At 35.0% G+C, this 25,188-nt stretch overlaps 1 protein-coding gene across 6 annotated transcripts in view; it reads right to left on the bottom strand.

Annotated features, from left to right (window-relative positions):
* Positions 1–25,188, bottom strand: part of LOC149808472 (uncharacterized) — a 65,911-nt gene that overhangs the window by 25,024 nt on the left and 15,699 nt on the right. Inside the window, exons 4-8 of one of the 6 annotated variants that reach the window (XR_016425141.1) lie at positions 22,412–22,532; positions 21,681–21,806; positions 15,588–15,645; positions 9,299–9,359; positions 5,265–5,292 (exon numbers count right to left, since the gene is read on the bottom strand). Coding sequence is in view for 4 of the 6 variants with exons in the window: in XM_089977744.1 (XP_089833870.1) it covers positions 5,265–5,327; positions 9,299–9,359; positions 21,681–21,806; positions 22,412–22,532 (371 nt within the window). In the remaining 2 variants the exon portion in view is untranslated. Of the gene's footprint in view, positions 1–5,264; positions 5,328–9,298; positions 9,360–15,587; positions 15,646–21,680; positions 21,807–22,411; positions 22,533–25,188 lie in introns of all 6 variants that reach the window. The other 5 variants (XR_016425135.1, XM_089977744.1, XM_089977764.1 and 2 more) reach the window with 5 other exon arrangements.

Below are 25,188 nucleotides of genomic sequence, written 5' to 3'. Positions count from 1 at the left end.
GCTCATTTAGAATACCAATGTATCTAATCTTCCCTGAAGCCATCAACTTATTTATGTGTAGCTCATTTAGAATACCAATGTATCTAATCTTCCCTGAAGCCATCAACTTATTTATGTGTAGCTCATTTAGAATACCAATGTATCTAATCTTCCCTGAAGCCATCAACTTATTTATGTGTCAGAAAGTTCTTGATCAGAACAAAAAGCTGCATGATGCTGAAGAATGTTGATATCTGGTGTTGTGCACTTAATCTGACAAAACATCAACTCATAAAAAATAATAGATGCTTAACTGCATATAAAAAAGATGGAGCAAACTGAGGAATAATTTCAGAACATTATTATTGAATGAAGATAGCTTTTCCATTGTATCTTTCCTGTATTCTGAATTCTGGTACCAAATGGCAAGGCCATACTCCAAGTTTAGCTGGTATTCTAAAGATGGGTGTTTCTAAATTCAATAATATGTCAGATGCCATATCTGATCTCTCATGGAATCAGTCTGGATTACATGGAGAGGGAGAAATTAAATTTATGAAATCAATTAACTCTAAAACACTAAAAAGTAGAAATTGAAAACTGCTTCTATTTATCATGAAATCTGAACAATAAGAGAAAACATGAAAATCAAGAAAGAATCAATGCAAAGAATAAATTAGAATATTATCAGAGAGAACATTTTTGAAACTAATTAAGTAATTAAATTAAAAAAGTAGACACTGAAAATTGCTCATACTTGTCATGCCATCTGTATATGGATAATGAAAAAGAGCCTCAAATTTTGAAAAACCAGAAATTACTAGTACAGCTGTCCACATTAGGTTTGACGCATTTTTAAAATATTTTGCAGGAATGAATTCCACAAAGCTAACTAATTCTAACACAATATGGATATGTCCAAGAAAATAAATGTCATATTTCAGATAAATTTATGTAGTAGCTTTAGTAAGTTTAGCATTGTCAAGACAGTTTTCTTTCAGCTGTGGAAAATTATCAAGAAGCGTCATATTTACAAGTAACACTGTCAAAACAAATTCCGTAGATGAAGCATGCATTTCCAATGGATTTTCATGCTAAATGACTAATAATATGTCCTCACTTTCCACTCTGCCTTAAAATTGGTCCAAATTGTGACAGAACATAACAAACTAGTCTTGTCCTGAAATCATCATAGCCCTGTCCAATGTACAAAATATGATGCTGAGGAGTTTACAAGAAAAGCATCTGCTCTGTCAAAAGACAGAGTTCACATCAAGTGCTCCAAGTAGAGGATGCTGATGAATTTGCAAGAGATACTGGTGTGAGCGACTGGCTGCATTCCTGTTCAAGTACCTATCAAACTTCTGAAGCCATTGGGTGACCTATTTTACAATTTTTTGGGCAGTTTCAAATTTTAGGCTGACAAGCTCTAATACGTTTGCTGAAATCAATTTAGTGGGGAAATAATGACAGAAAATGATAAAATATGAAGACATAAAGAGTCATTGTGAAAAAGCATAGGTTATTTTTCATAGCATACCTAGAGCTGTGTGACAGAACTTGCTATTAAAATTATTTGGAATTCCTTAAGCCATATGACCCATCTTGCCTAGCTTCAGGTTCACTTGTAAATGTATTTATTTGTTTCTGATGATAGTTTAAAAAAAGCCTGACTACATTTTCCACTTGGTCTCAATGTCTGCATTTTCCCAGACCCATACCAATTGCAGAGGTCTGACTGCACAAGTCATGTATTAAACTAGTCACTTATAGCCTGAAAACTAGACTAACCACAAAAAAAGGTTAATTGAATGTAGAAATCAGATCTCCAATCTGAAAATTGATTTTGCTGTGATGTATGTTGCATTTGCCAAGTGTTTTTAGCATAAAACATATAAAAGTGCAATAAGAAACAGTTGGTTCATTATGAGGGTTACAGAAGGGTATCCTGTTGTTACTCACCAAATCTAAACTTTTACATACAAATGTGACCACGTTAGTTGATTTTGACAGATGACATTAAACAAAAAGAGTACCATGAACAGCCTGCATCATTTCACACAATGACGGCAATCATATCTCCCACCACTGGACATACTCAAATTGGCACGTGTTGTCCAATAAATGTAATTGTGACCTTTCAAGCTTTTATTCACAAGAATCTGAATACTCCTTTTTTTCCTCTGTGTTGATTATTAACTCTTTTCAAGAAGTCTACATCTTTCGTCTTAAACATGCATCATCTTCTGGACACCATTTTTAAAACTTCTATAATCAACAGTTTGATCGCATGAACAAATAGGTGCAGTTTAAAGCATCTGGGGTGCTGTTGTAAAGTTAGTCTGGTTTCCTGACTAATTTCACTAATTCTAAGATGAAATCCAGATCCAAATAAAACACAGATGAACTGATAATCCGGATTTTTGGGCAATGATCATTTTTCTGTATTCTTTGCTAGTATGCGGTAAGTCCATATTTTAAGGGTAATTTTCATAAGACGTAAGGGAAAATCGTAAGAATTGGCAGGTTCTGCCTTGATCTTTTGACCCTAAAATCAACAGGTTTCTTCCTTACTGCAAGCTAAGTCCATTCACAAAGCTTGATCCAGGTCTGTGATGCAAAGATGCTGCCAGGATTTGATGTGGGAGCTCTGCAGTTGTTAAGAAAATAAAAGGGAAGTAGAGGAAAATTGGGGGGATGGAAGAGGAAATGTCCACAGTTTAACATTTACATCTACCCAACACTTAAATACCCATCTCTCTTTCTTCCTGCTCCACTGTTTCAGCTAATATGAAATCAAAATCCTCAAAAGATGTTTCCTCTAGTTGTATAAGCATTAGTCTGTTAACTGTTTGTGAGCTGTATATTTTCCTTACGGTGTATGAATATTGTTCTGTACTGAGAACCCAATTTCCTATCTGAAGGAACATATGCATAGCAAGCTTAACCAGCTTGAAAAAGTTGGGAAACTGTTCTTTATGGTTGATATGTACGATCTTCCACAATTTACATGTATTGTCTCTTGGATACCCGAGTCTGCTCCAAAAAAAGATTTTTCACTAACATTGTAACTAGATATCCACTGTCAGTGTTGAATCAGTGCTTGCTGACAAAGCCATATTTTTCATGTGTTACATAAAGCTACTTTAGAGTTGTAACCCGGCCATTGCCACAGTCTGCTTGTTCTGTTTTGGTCCAATAAATATCCATAGTTTTTAATTCTTTTTTTAAATTCTTATTTATTCCATGTATCTTAACCCTTAGAGTGCTATATATAGTTTTGTATCATAAGATTACTATTGGCTCAATTGTTTGTGAAAAGAAATGAAAATTGCACTCTACTTTTAAATTGCTTGTGTTTTAATTTGACTTTGTATTCTGCCTTTTCTACATTTATTGTTGAAATATGGCTGAATTAGGGGTTGACCAGCATACTATATTTTATCCATCCATCATGGACATTGGACTTGTATTCAATACATTTTCATGTTCAAAATCAATTGGCATTTCCAGTAACACTTTCCCAGCCCCAATAATCTAAAATACTTCAAAACTTTACAAATCATTGCAATTGTCACTATCATCAGACAGTTTTTACTGTAAGAAATCTTCATCTTAAGTTGATCCATATTGGGAGACAGAAATTTTGGGTTTTTGACATAGCCCAAATCTGAAACAAGCATTTGTAAAAACTTCTTTGATGAATGCAAGGTTTAAACCATGACAATGCTTGACACTGGGCCCAATATGTCAATCAAATAAAGTTTAACAACCATTCATGACAAGCCAAAATGTCCAGATGTGTAAACAGTTGCCCACCTGATAAAAGCTACATGTCATGACAAGCGCTACGAGATCTCATTTGTAGAAATTTTGCGTAGTTCGTGCACTCACATGCCCTGGCAGCACTTGTCGTGATGGTGCATCAATGTTACTGTGTGGAAACCATTTCTCTTCATTTAGTTACAGTGAACTTGACCTATGACCTCAAAACTAAATTAGGCTTCTTCTTCTCCTCATGTTCCATTGGGTATGTGGTATAAAACTATTGTTATTGTCTATAAACAATTTATATTCTTTCAATCAGTGACCTTGACCATGTATCTGAAAATCAATGGGTTCTTCATTACCTCAAATGCAAGCCATCTACAGTGTTTGGTAACTGTAGGTTGTGGAGAACTTGAGTTAGTATGCAGAAACCATTTTTATTTTTCAGTCACAGTGCCCTTTACTTTATAACATTTCAGCGTTGAACTTTACAGGATTCTTCCATACCCCCAAGTGCAAGCCATCCAAAAAACTTTGTTAACTGTAAATGATGCGAAACCATTTTCTTATTGCAGTCACAGAGACCTGACTTTAGACACCAAACTGATAGGGTTTTTTTCTCATCCCAAGTGTACACTATCCACAAAGCTTAGTAACTGATGATGTTGGAGTACTTGAGTAACTGTGCAGAAACCATGTCTTCTTTCAGTCAGTGACCTTGATCTTTGAGTTTTGACCCCGAAATTGATATGGATTTTCCTTACCCCCCATGTTCATGAAATCCACAAGATGTATTAATTATAGTTGGTGGATAACACAAGTTACTGAGCTGAAACAATACTGGTTTCACATGAATGAACATATATCTAAATGGAACCAGGGGTGAAAGAGGAAAAACATGAAACATAGGGAAATGAAATCAGAAAGAAAGCTGCAGTCATACAACAAATTAGTAGAACAATATTCTGTTGTGTGATACTAGGTACTGTATATTGTGGGGTGGGACTCCAAGAATACCAACAGAGAAAAGAAAATCCTTGACACTGCCACACCCAACAATATATATAGTATCACACTCAAGCATATCATCAAATACATAACCAACCATTCAAAAAGTATTGTTCAAACATCTAACATATTTCTCTTTGAAACTGTCAGCAGATTTGGTTGTATTACCATATGCAGGCAAGAATTTCGAGATCTTTACTCCAGACTATTTCAAACTACACTTAAACTTATCAGTATTGTGTTTTTGGAAGTTTGAACGGATCATGAAAACTCCAAAGTATAAAGCCAGTGATTTAGGTAAATAAGTTATTTCATTTACTCTTGCATATTGCAATTTCAACAATTGTAAACTAGTATTGCTTTACGAGAGCTTACTTGGTCACTTTTTTAAGTCATTTCAATGGTGTCATTTCACATTTAAATAATTTATTTATCTTCTGAAAGGGGCTATGTACAGTGTCTACACTGAAACTTTATTTGGTAAAATCGGTATCGGATACCCTACTTACCACTAGTTTTATTGATTGCCTCTGAATCCTGAATAAGAAAATCCAAATTCAAGTTATTGTTAGCTGAAAAGAAAGAAAGAATAAAGCAAAGTCAATGGCAGTTCGGATGCGCAGTACAGTCTAGTCTCACTTACAAGACTTCTCTTCATCCAACTATCATTCCAATATGACGTAATCAACGTGCAGAAGACAGTCATATGAGTATAAAATGTACCAAACTGTGAGAAGTATGATCCAATGCTGTACAATATTCCTCAGGTCTATTCTTTTCTCTTGGGTTATATCTAGAAGATATGTCATCACCCTATCAGCAGGTGTTATTATTTGAGGGCAGGTCTCAGTCTTGGTCAAACCACATCTAGAACATGCAGCATAACTGTAACATCATAACCCTGATCTACTGGTGTTATTATTTGAGTGCAGACATGGGTATAGCTCAAATCCTGTATGGAATATAACATCATAACCCTGGTGTATTATTTGAAGGTAAATCAAGGTATGATTAAATCCTATCTAGAGCATACTGTATAACCCTCATCTACAAGTGTACTATTGGATGACAGATCCAAGTCTTGCTCAAATCATATCCTGAACATACAACATAACCCTTTTCTATTGGTCTATTATTTGACAAATGTAGGACTGGGTGAAATCATATCCTGAACATACAACATAACCCTTTTCTATTGGTCTATTATTTGACAAATGTAGGACTGGGTGAAATCATATCTTGAATATACATCATAACCCTGGTCCACTTGTGCATTATCATTGGTAGGTCTGGGTCTGGACTGAATCAAATCTAAGAGATATGGGTCTGTGTAGAATCATATCTTGAACATGCACATAACCTTCCTCTACTAGTGTATTTTAATATCAGATCTGGGTCTGGGTCAAATGATATCAAGAGCAGACAGCATAACCCTGATCTGTGTCTTATTTAATAGTAGATCTGGGTCTGGGTAGAATCATATCGAGAACATACAATGTAACCATTATCTAGTGATGTATTATTTGATGGTCGATCTAGGTCTTGGTCAAATCATATCATACAGGTAATGTACAGCATAATCCTTATATACTGGTGTGTTGTCATCTTCACTAGTCAAGGTTCCGATATGTTAGCCCTATCTACACCTTGGTCAAATCATATCCGTAACATACAGCATAATCCTTATATACTGGTGTGTTGTCATCTTCACTAGTCAAGGTTCCGATATGTTAGCCCTATCTACACCTTGGTCAAATCATATCCGTAACATACAGCATAATCCTTATATACTGGTGTGTTGTCATCTTCACTAGTCAAGGTTCCAATATGTTAGCCCTATCTACACCTTGGTCAAATCATATCCGTAACATACAGCATAATCCTTATATACTGGTGTGTTGTCATCTTCACTAGTCAAGGTTCCGATACGTTAGCCCTATCTACACCTTGGTCAAATCATATCCGTAACGTACAGCATAATCTTTATATACTGGTGTATTGTCATCTTCACTAGCCAAGGTTCCGATAGATTAGCCCTATCTACACCTTGGTAGATCGATCAGATATTTCAGTATTTCTGGTCCAGATCCAATCAAAATCATATTGTTCAAATCTGAACAATGTTCCTACATGATCAAGAGAAGGGCAGTTTACAACTGGAATGGACGCATATATAAGCAATTTTCTACTGGCAGTCCATGTTTGTACAAACAGATCCTTGTAATGGCTTCTCTTTGGCATATAGTCATACTTTCGATGTTTAACTTGCAAAATATTCTTTTGAAGTCAATTACCTCTACCAATTTTGGCTGATGTACAAAAGAATACTGTTACACGATATTGCTTAGTTGGCACTGCATACTAAGGGAGGCCACTATGAAATCCAATAGACATTGCTAGGACAAAGCACTGAAATATCTGATCAATCCATCGAAGTGTAGATCGGGTTAACAAAATGGAACAATGACTAATGAAGGTGGTGTATTATTTTATGGCAGATATCAGTCTAGGTCGACTCTTATTTTGATCATAAAGCATAACCCTCATCAACAAGTGTATTATTTGATGGTATATTTGGGTCTGAGACCAATCATATCTAGAACAAACATCATCATAAACCTCATCTACAAGTGTATTATTAGATGGCAGATCTGGGTCTAGGTCAAATCATATCCATCACATTCAGTGTAACCTTTATCTCCTGGGGTATTATTTGATGGCTGACTATACTGAGGTGCATTGTTTATCTTAAAGTCACAATTTTGAGGTGTTTGCAATGAGCAAGTTTTATGTCAAATAAATAAAACCAGACTGTAGCAAACAGGTGAACCGAAGAAAGCCAGGGGAAGCCATTAATAACAGGATTAAAATGTGGTATATTTTCACATCTAGGCAGTCTGCAAACTAATGATTATTTTGTCATCAAGGAATAAAAAAAAAACATAACAGAAATATTTACCCACCACCAAAAGAGTGGAATTGAACTAACAAGGAACCTATTAAATATCATTAATTTACGTTAGTGCTATTAAAAAATGGCCTGTATAACAAAATATCATAGATATAAAAACAACAGCCACATAATCCAGCTATACCAGTCATATAACAAGACCAAGTCTTTAACATACATTGAAATGAGCAAGTCAGGACATCCCTCTTCATATTTTTTAAATATGAGAATGTCAGTCCCAAGTTTGTCACACACACAAAAAATCCAACTTGCTTTCCATCTGAAATTAATTTAAACGCAATGCTACGAACCTTATAAAAATTGGCTTATCAAACACTTTTGATATAAAGAGCCTCTAATAGTTTCCACCAAACATGATGGTAAGAAAATGAATAGATTATTAAGCATTCTAACCAAGATGGTTGAGTTGTAACTTGAACAATTTAAATTCTAAAATAAGAAACAACTTAAAAATCTAATGCTTCAACGCATAGTAAGTTCTTGCAAAATGCAAATTTTCCAATCTTAAAAGGTTCTGAAATGCAATTTACAATTATCTTTATTATTCAAGATAATATTCAAGTTTCTTCCACTGCTTTCATTGCTGTTAAAAGAGAATCAATAATCATACATGGCGGTCATAGTAAAATTAGGTAAACGTTAAATGCATAGCATAACACAGTGACCATTTCTCACTTGTGCCTATGCAGTATCCAAAGAACTCCTCACTACACAGTGAAATCTCCAGGTTTACAAGTGAAATCAAGCCTAGAGTTAAACTGTGATGCTTGGTAATAGACATAATTGACCCTTCATGTTATCTGTTGCAGACATAATTGACCCTTCATGTTACCCGTTGCATCAAGTCCTTTAGGTATTAGTATGTAATCCACAAACTGGCCAGGTAGACTCCTGTCAATGATGTGGAGCTGTGTGAAAGTTACACATAGTAGCATTGATAGAAACAAGAGATTTCACAGGCACAGAGTACTGAATACTACACTCAACATCATCCATTACCATCATTTGTGAAATATGGTTATTTTGTGTGTATTTCATTTCTGCGTTCATAACATGTGCCCATCACATAATGCATGGTTAAATCCAAGTCTAACAGATAAAACTTTTGCCTACCGTCACATAATCCATGGACAGATCAAAGTCTATGTTTTTTTATTACCCCTATACTACAAAGATTTGTTATGACACTCCTCCAACAGCCCACCTATCATTCTATCTCTCCATCTGTCACCATACCTCCTCCTGAATGCTAGGTGGAAATTCACCATACCTGGTATACAGCCTTCACATAATGTCCCTCTGTGAGAAAAGTATGATTTTTGTGGTCCTCATGTTCCTAGCAGGGGGTCAGAAGTCAAACATGCAAAAATTGCAATTTTCATTATATTTCTGAACATTTCTGAAACAAACTTTATTCATTCATACACTATATTTAATGTTTGTTTTTTTAGTTATTGCCCTGGTTATGGTCTGAAAAGGGGGTGAGAGGGGGGTATCAGGAGAGAGGGATGGTCAATACATAGGTGAGGTACTATATACAGTAGACAACGATTCTGGTATTGTATTTATTACCTCCTGCCAGAGGGTTGACAAGCCCACTGCTGCTCCAGTCAAACTGGGCTGGGGGAATTTCCTGAAAAGAGACAGTAATGATGCCCAGTATTACATCACTTCATGCCGATTTGAAAACACTTAGGGAGGACTCCTTTATATCACTGCCTACATGAAGGTACAAGACGGTAATCACCATCATTACAACATAAAGGAATCAAAATCCCTTCTACTGCATAATTGACATCAGCTTCATTCAATCATTAACCAAGTGATTTTTAATCACAAAAGTACTTTGTAAGTCAAAGCAACTAAGTATATGGCTAGACTTACCAACTAAGTATATGGTTAGACTTACCAACTAAGTATATGGTTAGACTTGCCAACTAAGTATATCATTAGACTTACCAACTAAGTATATGGTTAGACTTACCAATTAAGTATATCATTAGACTTACCAACAAAAATTCCATTGGAAGCCTGCTGCTGCTGAACTACTTTAGTGAAACAAGTGCTACACTAAAAGTCATACAGGTCATGAAGACATTCAACACCGATTAGTTCAGTAATGGGTGTCCTTATTAAGAATTTGAATTTACAAAACTGAAAATGGCATTTATTCTCTTTATTTGGATCCTCATATATCCATTTACCTTTGGAAGATTATTATTCATGTGCTCTGAGAAGCACATACTGCAAAATCAATGTTAACACATTAACCCCATGCGACGACTTTACGAGGCAGGAGGTAGTAGCCTACTGCCGAGCTCTGTAGTGTCATGGTCATGCATGATACACTAACGTGGATGGTATTATAGAAAGGTAGACAGATGTAGCTCTATAATGATACCAAATAATCTGGAATATCTAGCTGCACTACAAAATACAGATAGAAAAACCTCATTTTTTGGACCCGACTTTTTTTATGCAAAATTCGCCTGTGGTCGGAATCCCATTTTGTGTCCGGATTTTAGACCTTTTGGTCTCAGATCTAAGGCAAACTGGTATGAACTGCAAGCAGACAGATGAGCCTTTGCAAAAAGTAGGATAAGATGGGCATTTGGAATAAAGAGTGGTCTCCATACGAAAATAATGGCTCCATTTAGCACAAAAAAAAAAAGGTCCAACTTTTACCTTTCTGTTCATGCGCGAGTCAAATAGCCAACGAAAAACGATGTTTCTAACACAACCAGGCAGTATGTTATTGAAAGATGACCAGGGATTTGGTGTTTTCGAGTCTATTCAAAATGTGTTTCCTACTCGATTTTCAGGCAAAAATGGCAAAAACCTCCAGGGGTTAATGTGTTAAAGTATGTAGACATTTTTGGGCAACCTAAAAGTGTGATCCATTACAATCCATATTCAATACCATGCACTGTGATGTCACAATGAAAGGTATGCATGTTGATAAACAAATTCATACTACCCTATATTGTGATGATGAGACTCAACATGCTTTTTTCTTGACCCAGTTTAGTACCCTGCCGCCACTTCGTAGAAGTCTATAGCAATTGATAATTTTTTGCCTGGATGTTTCTTGATGACAATTAATGTGCAGAGCATTCAATAATCAGGACTGAATAGACTATGGTTAAACATAATTAGTATTATATTTTAAACAACATTATATCTGCATGACTTTACTATAGGTGCTGTGCAGGGTTAGTCAGGACTGACATCATTTAGAATATCCCCTCTTCCCTGTCCGCAATTTGTTATGCTTCAGAAATAAACAAAGAAATTTTATTGAAGAAAAGAAATAATAAAAAAAAGATTTCTGCAATGGAATCAGGATTTAAAATATATGAAAATCAATACCTCACAAAAGAGTGAATTTATAGCAATTTTAACCATGTCTACATTGATAGGCCATGTAGCCTTTGCTAGTAATTTTGATCAACTTTAATTCGATGATACTGGTAAACAATCATCCTTAAAAGGGACTGATTACCTAAAGAAAATTGGAATCCAAGATAACACCATTTTTTAAAATTTATAACTGGCAAACATTCGAAATATATCTGATAGTCTCAAGTGATAATAAGATTTTCAAAATTGGTCATTGTGATGGTCATAAATGTCATCCAATCTGCACTAATTTCATTTAGGACCAACCAGACATCAGTGGAAGTATAGTAGTAGTAGTAACAAAATTTTAACAATGTTCACTGTGACTGCCATATTGCATGCAAGACTGGTACCAGCTCAATTTAGGATCAATTACCAGCAGTTATCTAAAAAATAAGTCTACTTGCAAAAATCTTGATGAATAGCAAAAGAGCAAGATTTCCAAGATGGCTGCCATATTCCATGCCCAATCAGCACATCATCTGATGAAAACCCCTTGTCAACATATTCATCCATGGAATAGAATTAAGTAAAAGTTATGAGATGACCTTATGAGCATGGTGGCCATATTTGAGGCCAGAATGGCACCATGTCCATTTAGAACCAACTAGACACCATACAGTGTAATAATTCTAGTGAAAACCCCACTTACATGTGACTTTTTTTTAGTAGTATCAATAATAAGATTTTCAAGATGACCACCTATTTTTGAGGTCAGTTTACCACAATTTTCACAAAGGACAAAGTAGACATCATAATAAGTCTTCTGGTGAAAACCCCATGTTAATCTGACTTTCCATTATGAAGGAGTAGCAATAAAAGATGTTTATAATTGCTGCTAAGGTGGTCACACTGATGGTCAGAGCAGCACCATTTTCTCTCAGACCAACTAGACATCATAAGAATTTTTCTGGTGAAAGTCTCATGTGTATCTAAATAGCTGTAATGAAATTTTCAAGACGGCTGCATACTGGATGCCTGAGTGGCACCTTTGTCATTTAAGGCTAACCAGACCTTGGATAAATATACGTGTCAAGTTTCATAGCAATCTTCAATCCTCAATGTAGTTTAGGAGAAGTAGCCAAAGCTTATGCTAATAGATGACAGATGCTGAAAAGACAATGGATGACAAACAAAAGGTCAGAATTTAAGCTCACCGGTTGAGCTAAAAATAACAAAAGCATCTTTTGGGCACATGTCCTCTGCTTCTTTGTTGTGAATTGTATCTATTTGTTTTTCATTTCAATTACACTATTATTTCATTTTTGGTGCAAATTTCATTTACAGTTTGATTAAACTTATCAGAAAAGAAACCATGACGACAAGGTAATGTATAGCCTTAATTCAGAAATTGTCATCCCAATGATATCAACTTATTTAGTTTGCTAATAATTTGAAATGATCATTATCACGAGATCTGTTAATAAGAAAAAGATGAAAAAAAGTTTAATAAAATGAAGATGCTGCATAACAAATGCATGTCTCATTAAAAGGTGGAAGAATGTAGATGTGGCAGACACCTGCATTGGTAGTGCTAGACAATCACAGAAAGCTCATCTAAAGCTACAGTAAAATCCTAGATCCTATAAATGTTTGTTAGCAGACTGTAAGGTTCTGTGGCTATACTAGCTTGTAATTAATAAATAACATCCAAACAAATGAAAACAGTCAAGTTCAGCCACTGTATACTGTGCTGGTAGATTAGAATCTGCAAAGTCGATCAGGGTCTACTCGGTTCATTCTACTCATTTGTGCCAACAGACCTGGGTCTGCACAGTTCATTATACTTGTGTGCAAATAGATCATGGTCAATACAGTTCACTCTACTTGTGTGTGCCTATAGATTAGGGTCTACATATTTCATTCTACTTGCAACTGCCAATAGATCTGGTCTACACAGTCCATTCTACCTGTGCTTGCCAACAGATTAGAGTCTATACATTTCACTCTACTTGTGTTTGCCAATAGATCAGGGTCTACACAGTTCATTTTTTACTTGTGTGTGCCAATAGATCAGGGTCTATACAGTTCATTCTATTTGTGTTTGCCAATAGATCAGTGTTTTCACAGTTCATTTCCCATACATATTCAAAAAGATCAAGGTCTACACAGTTCTTTCTACTTTTGTTGTCTACTCTATTCAATCTACTAGCATGTGCTACTAGATGAGGGTCTACATGGTTTATTCTATGTGCCATTAGATCAGGGTCTACACAGTTAATTCTACTCACATGTCACTAGATCACAGTCTACACCGTTAATTCTACTTATGTTCCACTAGATCAAGGTTAACCCTGTTCATTCTAAATTCATGTGCCGCTAGATCAGGGACTATGATATTCATTTTACCTACATGTGCCGCTAGATCAGGGACTATGATGTTCATTTTACCTACATGTGCCGCTAGATCAGGGACTATGATGTTCATTTTACCTACATGTGCCGCTAGATTAGGATTTACCCTATTTATTCTACTTAAATGTGCCACCAGATTAGGGTCTGCATGGTTCCTTCTACTTGCACATGCCACTACTAGATCAGGATCTACAAGGTTTGTTCTACTTTCATGTGCCACTATATCAGGGTGTACCCACTAGATCAGGTTCTACATGATTCACCCTACTTTCATGTGCCATTAGATTAGGGTCTATTTTGTTCATTCTACATGCATATGCCATTAAATCAGGGTTTACATTGTTCATTTTACTTTGGTGTTTGGGGGCCCCGAGTGTCTGGGTGGTCTAAAGTGCTCACCATTACAGATCACTGCCATCTCACCTCTGTCTGCGTGGGTTCGAGTCTCGGGCTTGGCCAGTGTGGGTTCATGAGAAAGCTTGCCAGTAGCTTTTCATGGGTCAGTGGTTCTTTTTGGTGTTTTCCTGGGTTCTTCCTCCACCATTTTTATTGGCTACCATGTATAGCCTATCTTGTGCTCAAAAATGGCCTTAAACCCTACAACAACATCAACAACTTTGGTGTTTGATTAAACAACAAAAACTGTCTCAAACTTTCACTAAAAAATTCAAACATTTTCCTGAAATTGAGATTCAGCAACATCTTGCTTAACATATTTTTTACAATAATGTGGTTTTTAGGAGCAATAGATATAGCACGAGGAAAACTAGCTCTCAAGGTTTAAAAATATACACCTGGAATTACCTTTATTCTTTAAAAAATGAGTTGAGAAATTGATAAACTTTGTGGAAATTCTCATTTATTCTTGATGAAACAAGACTAAGTTCTCAAAATGTGGGATATTATGACTGCAATTTATTCCTCAATGTCTTTATAATGTTCAGTGAATGACTTGAAATTAAAAGCATGCAATAAGAACGATACTGAAAAATCTCAATTGGAGGAAGAATATTTGAGCTGTTTAATAACTGAAGCAAGGGCCAGATCTCAGGCTAACCTACATCTATTATGTTGACAGCTGGGTATAGCTTATGATTATATGGTATAAGATCTATTTTACATATAGTCATTTTTAAAGCATGCAGTTAATATGCTTATAGGTGAGAGGCTTCTAAATGTTTTTGTTTATATTAATTTGTTAGTTTTACTAGCAAACTAGTGGCACAGAACTCATTAGTGACTTTGCTAATTTAATGGGTAAAGTTTATATCAGCACCAAGTAGCAACCCACACCATTCTACAAGTACATGTTAGTGATCTACCCTTGCATTAATTGCCACTTGACAGCATTATGCTGACTACAGAAATAAATATGCACTATGTCATATACACAAGCTAACGAGCTATCAATACAATTGCAGTAAACTCTGCATTTAATTCTATTCACAGAACAGAACAAATTACTGATCTATCACTATAACCAAATATCAAAGTAATGGATGATAAACAGATGGTAGCCCCTTTGGAATATTACTTTATTCTGGGTCCACAGGTATTATTTGTTACAGTGAGGCTTTTTTTTGCATTATTTTGTTCATCAATAATAACATGAAATGGAGCTATCTGAAGAAATAAAGCTCAACTGAATATGACTTAAACATAAAAGGTGTACACTGCTACAACCACTGCTATAACCAACACAACTGACAATGGTAAGTACTAAACAGGGCAGACCAGCCTAATACTGGGGGTCAGCAGAGTTTAAGCACAGTGCAAAATACAAAAAGTGGCATTATAAAACAATACGAATTGTAACAACCAAAATATTACTTTATAATATAATATTAATTATAGGTGAGTTTGCTGAAAAATATATTAGTGCTCACTGTTTAAGTGGACATACATGTATGCTGCTGTCATAGCAACTTATAGGACTGCTACACAGCAAATGTTGTAGTCACTAATACTTTGTACATCAAGTTAGTAAGCAAGCAATGCAATGCAGTGAATATAACAGTGTAAAAGTTAGTAAGCCAGCTAAACACTACTGCAGTCATGTTGGGTTATCTGAATATGGTCACCAGAATGCGATATAGAGGATTATTACTTGCCAAGGAAGAAAGTTTAGTAACCAGAGTTTTCCTATTGCTCTGAAGAGTTACTTTCTGTAATACATGAAATATGCAGCAAGTAAGACAAACCAGAAAGATCAAAATAAAATTTACTAAGATATGTCCTTGTTGATAAGTCAGGTCCAAATGCAAACTGACAGACCAAGATCTTCTGGCACATTTTGCAATGGCAGGTCTAGATCTGTGTGGTTTGTTAGGAGTAAGCACTAGAACAAATAACATAGACCCTAGTGCTAGTGCATTATGCAATGGCAAATCATAGTCTGTGTTATTTGCAATTGGACTCGACATATAAATGGGTATAGACAGTAAGTTATTAACAAGAATAAGTGATACTACAATAAATCTAAACCATAAGATTTAGACAATCCTATATGAACAGTAATTTGTAAAAGAAAAATATGAAGTTAATTAATTTATGTTTTCTGTGATCCCAGCCAACCAAGGATTTAAATAATTCAATGATTGTATGTGCAGGATTCTACAGGATTCTGAAATCCACGTAAAACGATGTACATTTCAAATTTTGGATACAAGGAATTTATAAAAGCCAAATCCTCAGGCTGGAAGGATTTTGTCAGCAATTAGTCTTTTTTTTATATATATATCTACAAAGCAATCAATCGTGTAGTGTATGGGTTATCAAAATGAGTTTAGTGATTGCAAATGGAATAGGAGAAGTCCCATATGTCAGATAATTATGTCTTTTAATTGATTTGATTAACTGATTACATGCATGTGAATTTTGACACTAGTATTTATAGGTACCATTCAGCACACTTGCAACCATCATAATGTAAATCTGTCTAAGTTGTCTGTAACACACACAATGTATCATAGGCTAGATCTAGAAAAATAGTAGAGATATTGGAACATCTTGGTACTCTTCCACATCACTGATTTATTTTGTTTGTCAGAGAAATAAGAGCTACCACGTAATAGTAATCAGATCAGCTGCTTTTAGGTATCATGTACAGATAGAACTTCATTTATGAGTGATTATGAAATGTATGCTTCTACAATGGCAACTTGACATACTTTCTTCAGTATGATGTGCAAGGCTAAACACAAGCCTGATTGTCACAAGATTGGCTGACTGAAAGTAGATAGTGGCTCTATAGTAACTATGATAATGAAAACAGGACATCTAAGAAACAAAAAGTTGCACTACTTGGACTCCCATTTTTAAAAAACTTTTTCAAGTAAGCAGTCACTGACTACAACTTTTAAAACTATACTAAGAACAATGAAATGTAACATCCAACTTATCACTCAAAATCTGATTTTATACAATAAAATTAAAATACTGTAATAAAATGATTCAGAAATACATTCCAGTCTATGGCACATCAGCCTTTAATAACATTGTCATGTTACATGTACTTATGAAATGAGGTGATAATATAGAAGTGCCATATGAAAATGATGGATTTTGGAAATAACATTCATTGAAACATCTGAAATAAGACAACCCTGTCTGCAAGTTTTGAGCAAATTTGACAATTCAACCATGACAGAATGGCGGTTATGTATAGCACAGGTACAGTACCATGAAGGAACAGTGATTCAACATACACCTGTAGAGGTAATGATATGTGAAATGTATAGCACAGGTACAGTACCATCAAGACTGAATATATATAAACCTGCAGACAGTTTCTCTTGAATTATACTGACCATTACTTTGAAGAGTAATAGTACACTAAGTGAACAGTGACACAATTAGAGAGAGAGAGGGGATAGTTGTATGATGTATTCAAACTGGATAGCACATGTACCATGATGAAATACTGATTAAACACATGCCTGCAGACAGTTCCTCTAGAACCATATTTACCACTAAAGATTAGCAGTATGAAAAGTGAGCAGTGAGAGAAAGAGACAGCATAGCTGTGTAATGCATGCAGGTATATTCAGTAAATGGCCATGACATCCCCATTACAACTGGATGGCAGTAATAAGCACGTACAAGTAATGACAATTTTATGCAAATATAGATAAATATGAAAAATACATTTACAAATATGCAAATTAAGCAGACATATAAGGAAATAGCCACAATGCAAAAGAAGGCCATATATTATGCTCACATAAATACTGTGGTATTCATAAACCCACAACACACTTCTCAAATGAGGCCATAAGACTTGCAAGTTATCAAAAAGGGTAACTGGGCCTGGCTTACATAACTTTGTTGATCATTTTCCTAAGCAGGCTTATTTAGCAGTATAAGAAAACATCTTAAGTAAACTATCTCCCAAACTATGTATGATGCAAATTCTTTCTAATGATAAAAGCATAATAATTATGCACAGACTCTTGCTCATAATCAAAGTCATTCTAGATCTTTAAGATAATAAACAAAACAAATCACAAGAGTACTATGAAGCCAGCCAATCAGAAGCAAGATAGCCTCATTAACAGGTACCAATCTTGCTCATTAACAAAACAAAGATCCTGATGACAGAAACATATATTCCAAGTTTGATCAAAACCTGATCACAAACATGGCTTCTAGAATTGTAACATGCACAACCAATAAGATGCAAGATTGCATCATTAATACCATATTTTGTAATATATAATGTTCACTATTTCATACCTATTTTTTTCAATTTTCAGAAGGGGTGCAGTTTTACAGCAGAACAAAAAAATATTCTTCTAAGTCAACCTGATGAGAGGATCAAGGCACTAAAGCTGCCTACACACATCATGTCCTTGTGAAATAATGAATCTGTTACAGTACAACAAGACTGATACAACCCTTTTAATAAAATAAGAAATGCTTAAAAAGCTCAATATTCATGTTCTTTGACTGTTTATCTATATAATAAATTCATTTCCTTTCACATCACTGCATAGTTTTTGTTATGTGACTCACCAGAAGAAAAGAAAAAAGGAACCTGCAATTTGTTCATCTTTTCTGTCATGAACACTTTAATGCTGTGCGAAATACCACATTGTGGTAACAATTATGCATACAATGAAAGTAAAGAATACATTATTGTAACAATATTTGCAATGTACTTACTTTTCAATGACTCTGCATGGTGTTCTAAGGAAATCAATACCGTCAAATGTTTTGATGTTTTAGGAGTAAGACATGGTCCTTAGCAGAACCTTTTGACAAAATTCAAAATTTTCTGAAGGATTTTTCAAGGTGAGATAGAAAGTTTTTCTATCTCCACATGAAATTTGTTAGCAATGTTGCTTTTTGGGAACATGCTGGCAAAGATTTTGTTTATTCCCATGTTAGATGAATAACTGTTATTCTTTGAAACTGTGCAGAGCCCAGATAACTTCTGCCCTCAGTGTGTCTTCTTTCAATACAAACCATATAATAAACTAACAGGAAGACTGTTTAGATGTTGTAAACATCATAGAGCTTGCTATCAAAATTGGCATTGGTAACTTAAACTCTCATATGGTGATTCATTTCAAGAAAAACATTTCTGAAGATGGAATAGTAGCAGCTTGTGCCACTGTCTGCAGGTTTTTCACCCTGAAACTACTGATGTCTGCTAGTGTAATTATATTTTTCATTTTATGTAATTACTCACTGTGCACATAACTTTTCATTTTGGCAATTTTAAGCTCATTGTAATAAGCACACATCAACAAGGTTATAAACAGTGGTCCCATCACATGTACATGCTTTACTATAAATGTTATCTCCCTTTACCTATGTTGGTAATGGAATAGATTCATTGTCTCTCTTTCTCCCAGTATTGTACAGTGAACCACATGTATGATATGTTGGGTTTATTTTACACACGTTTAACCTGCAATGTTAAGTGATAATATTACTTCAGGTATATATGTTAATAGGTTATGAGAAAATTGTGATGTTCAAGGTGATTTTAGCAGATGATTCCTTCAAACAAGGCATTTTTGGAATGAGATATAGATAACTTGGTACATCAGTATTTTCTAGACCAAATCTTTTTGACTACTTGTAAGATTCTACCACCAACTTATTCCTTGAAATCATGAATATTTATACCAAAATGATGCAAGTTTTAGATTTTTCATTTTTGGAAGAAATAAGCTTTGTACTTATCAAAAGCGACTGAAATGGATTGATTTCTGTATGAAAGAGTAATCTGAATCAAACTGCTTTCTCGACTCATGACTTGTATATGAGTTGGATTTAAGTGAAAGTTGTACTGAGTTGCCTTCACTCGTTTAGGTCTGTCTAAATCCAGTGGCATGACAATACTGAGACTTCTGCCCAGTTGCAGCGAATGACCATCAGTTCAATCCGCACCTGAACCGATGCCCTGTGCAGTCCATCCTGCTTTTGCCTGCCTTCACAGCAGATCACAGCAAAGGGATGACAAGCAAATCTGCCTATGCAGAGAGGACTTGCCAGATGGAGTCAGGTGTAGCTGTCCACTCTGGGGCAACAGACATTGGTTGTACTTACAGTAGCAGATGATACCTGACCTATCATCTAACTTTGATAATAAGGTGATAAAGCACTACAGTATGGGTATACTAATGACTAAGCTTAGTACACCACTCTCTCTGTAACTTGTGCACAATATGGTCTGTAAAAACAGACTGAATAATAATGATGGCATGAGTTGCAGTGGGACCACTGAAAAATTAAGGGTTTGATATAGACACAGAGAAGAGTGGAGAGACTGGCATGGGTGTCAGATCAAATTGTTTTATAACTGTGAAGAGAAAGATTGTCAATTAATAGCTTTTCCTGTACAAATTACCTTTATCTTTAAAATAACCAATCTCCAAAAGATCATTAAAAATACTACAACTAGCAGTTTCAACACAAATCACATGAGTACCAGAAAATAGATGGTATGTTATGACACTGCCTTTTGGATGTGAATGCAGATACATTCTAGTGTTCTTAATGATTCATAACGAACATTCTTTTTGTTTTAAAATTAATAACTATTTAGAGATACAACTTTATTAAAACTAGATTTTTTATTGTTCTATTGGTAAAATATTGATGCTATAATTTCATTTAAAGCAAAAGCAAAATTCCTATTCATCACTGATTCAATGTCCTTGATAATGTTAGTATAATTTAACACTGATTCATATTACAAACTTAAATTATATTTACATAACATTTAAACTAGTGATCAATTAGACAACTGAAATGAGATGACCTGATCATAACCAATAACTCTTACACAACTGAGATTTGAATGCCAATTAATTTTTTTAATTCTACCCAATGCATTTGATTGCAATTTTATTCATGTTTGGCAAATAGGGGCACACTTTTTTTTAAAGCATTTGTTATACGAAAAGATGTGACTGAAACCTTCTCCTACATTATATTGCATCATAATGCATCCAGGTGTATTAAAACAAGGGTGCAGTGTGCATATAATAGACCCATTTTAGGAGATTTTAACTTGTATTTCCAAAATATTAATGCACATTCTACTTTGGTGCATTTAAAAAAGGGTACATATAAACGTAAACATTGACAGGCAATGCTCGATTCAAGCCACAGATGAATTTCTGAGGTTATGGCATAAATTAAATGTGCCCATTGTGCAATGAGATGCATGTGCATGCATATATGTGAACTGCTAGTCACAGCACATGGTGTAAAAACAAGCACAATGGCACAAATTGTATATTATTTTTTCATTCTTAATGGCATTAAAATGAAAGCACATAAACTGATCTTACTTATGACAAGCATCATCTGTGATGAAATTTCAGTCATGGAAAGGTATTTTACAAGCACAGATAACATATGTTGCATAAGGACAAATAAAATCTGCAAAGTAATTAGATAGAACAAGCAGTCATTTTTTTTCATCCTACATAAATTAATCAACTGAATTTGGAGAAATTTCAGTAACAATGCATGTTCGTGAATCAATGGATTTTGAAAATCGCAGGCTTAATTTTCAATATATCAAAATTCATTTTTTTTTTAAAATCCATTTCATTTGTTTAATTTATGTTACATTAAATTTTGGTGATTTATGCCCAGGTACCTGCAAATTTTCCCCACATTCAATTTTAAAAGGTAACAAGAATCAGTCCTAAAAACCAATGATAAATATGTGACATACCTGAGTAGTGATTTGGGTGGGATCAGGTTTAAAAATATCCTCAGACTTAACCACTGCTGGGGTCAGGATCTTTGTAGGCTCCAGGGGGGTCAGTGGTACGTAAGATTGTTTCTTCTTCCCAAACAGCTGTTAAGGAAAACAGTATCACGAGCTACTGACTAGAAACTGACATCGATCAATTCAATGTCTTAATGATGTAAGTTTATCAAACTTTATTAACAAAGCTGACTCTCCAATGTCCTCACTTTGAAATCATATGATATAAAATATTCACTTAACCAGATGAGTTACACGTATGGACCACAGATTTCAAAGACTAGACAATGGACTCTTAGTTCTGGAGAAATGTGGCCTTAGGCCACTTAAAAATCTTAAAAGAGCTCTATGCCAACATTAAAAATACTGTCAATTCATTTATTATTGTGGTTAACAATGTTCATGGTTTTTGCAAAATTTAATTTTTCATGTGTACCTGTATTTGGGGATTGTGGAAGGGGATGTATTCTATCAGCAAAAAGACCACTGAATGCTGGGTCATTATCGGCATATTTTGAAATCGTTACCAAACTGAATCTGCACAAAAATGAAAGTAAATTCTATGTATTCCCATGTAGTGACAGCCCTTTAAATTCTAAGTATTCCCATGTAGTGACGGCCCTTTAAATTCTAAGTATTCCCACGTAGTGACGGACCTTTAATGGGTGACTAATATGAGTCTGTACTGTACTCACAATGTTGCGAGTATCGATTTTGAGGGTGGAGAAGAGCTGTCGGTTCCAGGCAGATTCTGACCAATGATACAGTAAAGCATCCGTGTTATCCATGTCCTTAATGCTGCACCAAAGAAATGGCCTGTCATGAAACAAAATAACTGACATTAATACTGTATGGCCTGTCATGAAACAAAATAAAATTACTTCCAGATTGACAAATGGCCTGTCATGAAACAAAATAACTGACATTAATACTGTATGGCCTGTCATGAAACAAAATAGCTGACATTAATACTGTATGGCCTGTCATGAAACAAAATAACTGACATTAATACTGTATGGCCTGTCATGAAACAAAATAGCTGACATTAATACTGTATGGCCTGTCATGAAACAAAATAACTGACATTAATACTGTATGGCCTGTCATGAAACAAAATAACTGACATTAATACTGTGTATACTTATTTGTAAGTCAACTCCAAATGCAAACTGCAGAGACCCCAATCTGCCATTGCATAATGGGCCAGCAGATATGGTCTAATCAGTTTACTAGGAGTAATATCAGTAAAACAAGCAAGATTGACCTGATCTGCCAGTGCATTATGGGCCAGCAGATATGAGTCTATGTTGTTTTGCAGCTGGACCCGACTATAAAGCAACCATGGATGGTACTACAGCAAAACTCAGTTGGAAAAACAATAATAATTACAGAGTTGGTTGTTTTGGGGTTTGACACCATTTCTCTAACCCACACATACAGAGGGTGAGATGGCAGCCATGACTGAGGAAAAGTTAAAATCACTGCAACCATGTCAATTCAATATTAACAACACCATCAATACAAAAATTATCTCTTCTCTTTGAACTTTGCTTGCAGTATCCAAGATATAACAACAAATTGCAGAATCATCTATTTTATAGATTTTCTAAATGTTTCAGTCCAAGTTCTATTGTAGGTAATAGAAATACATAGGTATTAGGTATAATTTAGTAACTTACACTAAACAGATACATATGGTCCTCAAACAACAATTTTACCACTGGAATGAAGATAAATAAAGCATTTTAGCTTGTTATTTGACATTACTTGCATTACATGATATAAACAGGAATTATAATTACCAGTAATGATGGTTATTATCCATGGCAGGAAAATAAATATCCCTCTGATAGGTCATAGTCACATAAAGAAGTAAGTTTCTTTCTTGAACCATATAGGAAATGTTGTGTGATATAAGCATGTAATATGTATATACACTGGAAAGATCAGATATATCCCTCCTCAACATACAGATAGTAAGTAAACATTTATTTTAAATTTAAAACATGAACATTTAATAAACATAAAACACATTCTAAAACAAGGGCTCTTTCATCCCAAATTCCGAAAGTATGTGAATTTAGTGGAGACTAAACTTATTAAAAAAAGTTTTTGGAGTAAATATGTTTCTTGAATAATATTTACTTGATCATAACACATTATGAACACTACCAAATCCAGACCTTCCAAGCCTATTTTTAGCAACAAAAGTGTTAATATCATCTGGCCATCTAAGTCAAATTAAGACAAGAGTCATCTCCCCTTGGATAAAGGGACTGGTGCCAAATGCTATCCATATTGCAGTTACTACTGAAATGGATATGCACACTATGTCAGGTTTTAAAAAGTAACTGGGGAGTTTAGAAGGCTGTGCCAGTATTATGATTGGGTAAGTATTTTCAAAGACCCATTTTACCCCAAAACTTGGTTTCATCTTCAAGTATGTTGCTTGAGGCTTGAGGCTTGAAAGGCTTAAGCCTTTCTTTTTTCCAAAGATGCAAATAAATGAAAGTCCATATGCAGAAATGACAACCCTAATAGGACCTCAGCAAGGCACTAAATTTTTTGCAAGTTGGACAAGTTTTCAATAAGGTGTAACAAAATATCATGTACTGCTACTGTCAAGCTGGAAAACAGCCATTATGTCTTTCTGCTCGACCTACTGAAAGCAAATTATATAGCAATTATAAATTTGCTTTCTCCTTTGAATACTTTCCTCAATTACATTAAGAGATTAGGTAATATGTAATAGGTGGAGGGAATGCTGAGCATCCCACCAATATCACAGCTATTTTTCTAGGGAAGAAATATTAAATTCCAAAATGAATGATGACCCACTCTCCTGCTTAAAGCAATCCAGACCATGGTTATATGATCTTTTATGGCACTATCAGTCTGGGACATGAAACAAGGCATCTGTGAGATCAAGACTGATTGCATACTCGTCCCTTCAGATTTAAAGTTGGACAGAGCAAGCCCACTCCATGTTGAACTTTGATCAAAAAATCAAGTTATCAGCCTTAGTTTGCTGTTAACATTTTGGTAAGGAACAGCTGTGAATAGAACCCCCAAAAATGTTACTGTCCATTTGTAGATGAGCAACTGTATTTCCTGCCAAAGAACATGGCCTTTCTCCCAGTCTGATGGCATACCCAATAGAAAAAAAGAGGAAGAAAGAGGAGGGTGGAGAAACAAAATCTGAAGCCTACCGAAATGACATTCATTTTGGGGGAATAGGTTAATGCAATGTCATCAGAATCACAGGAGTCTGGCACCCATCAGTAGGCTTTCTATGGATGGTAGGCATATTAGGCAAAAGGTTGGGGATAAAGGAATTTGATTTCATTCCTACCATGTAAGATAGCTTCCTAGACTGATTGTGCTGGTATAAGATCTGAATAACCATTATATGTAAACATGCATCATGATGAAGGAAGTCAAGACTGGCAGAGGTAGTCAATGTAGTACGGTG

This window comes from Sinohyriopsis cumingii, chromosome 1 (genome assembly GCF_028554795.1).
Source record: "Sinohyriopsis cumingii isolate HCF-2022 chromosome 1, ASM2855479v2, whole genome shotgun sequence".
Lineage (NCBI taxonomy): Eukaryota > Metazoa > Mollusca > Bivalvia > Unionida > Unionidae > Sinohyriopsis > Sinohyriopsis cumingii.
Note: the sequence above shows the minus strand (reverse complement) of the source record. Positions and strands in the feature narration are given on the sequence as shown.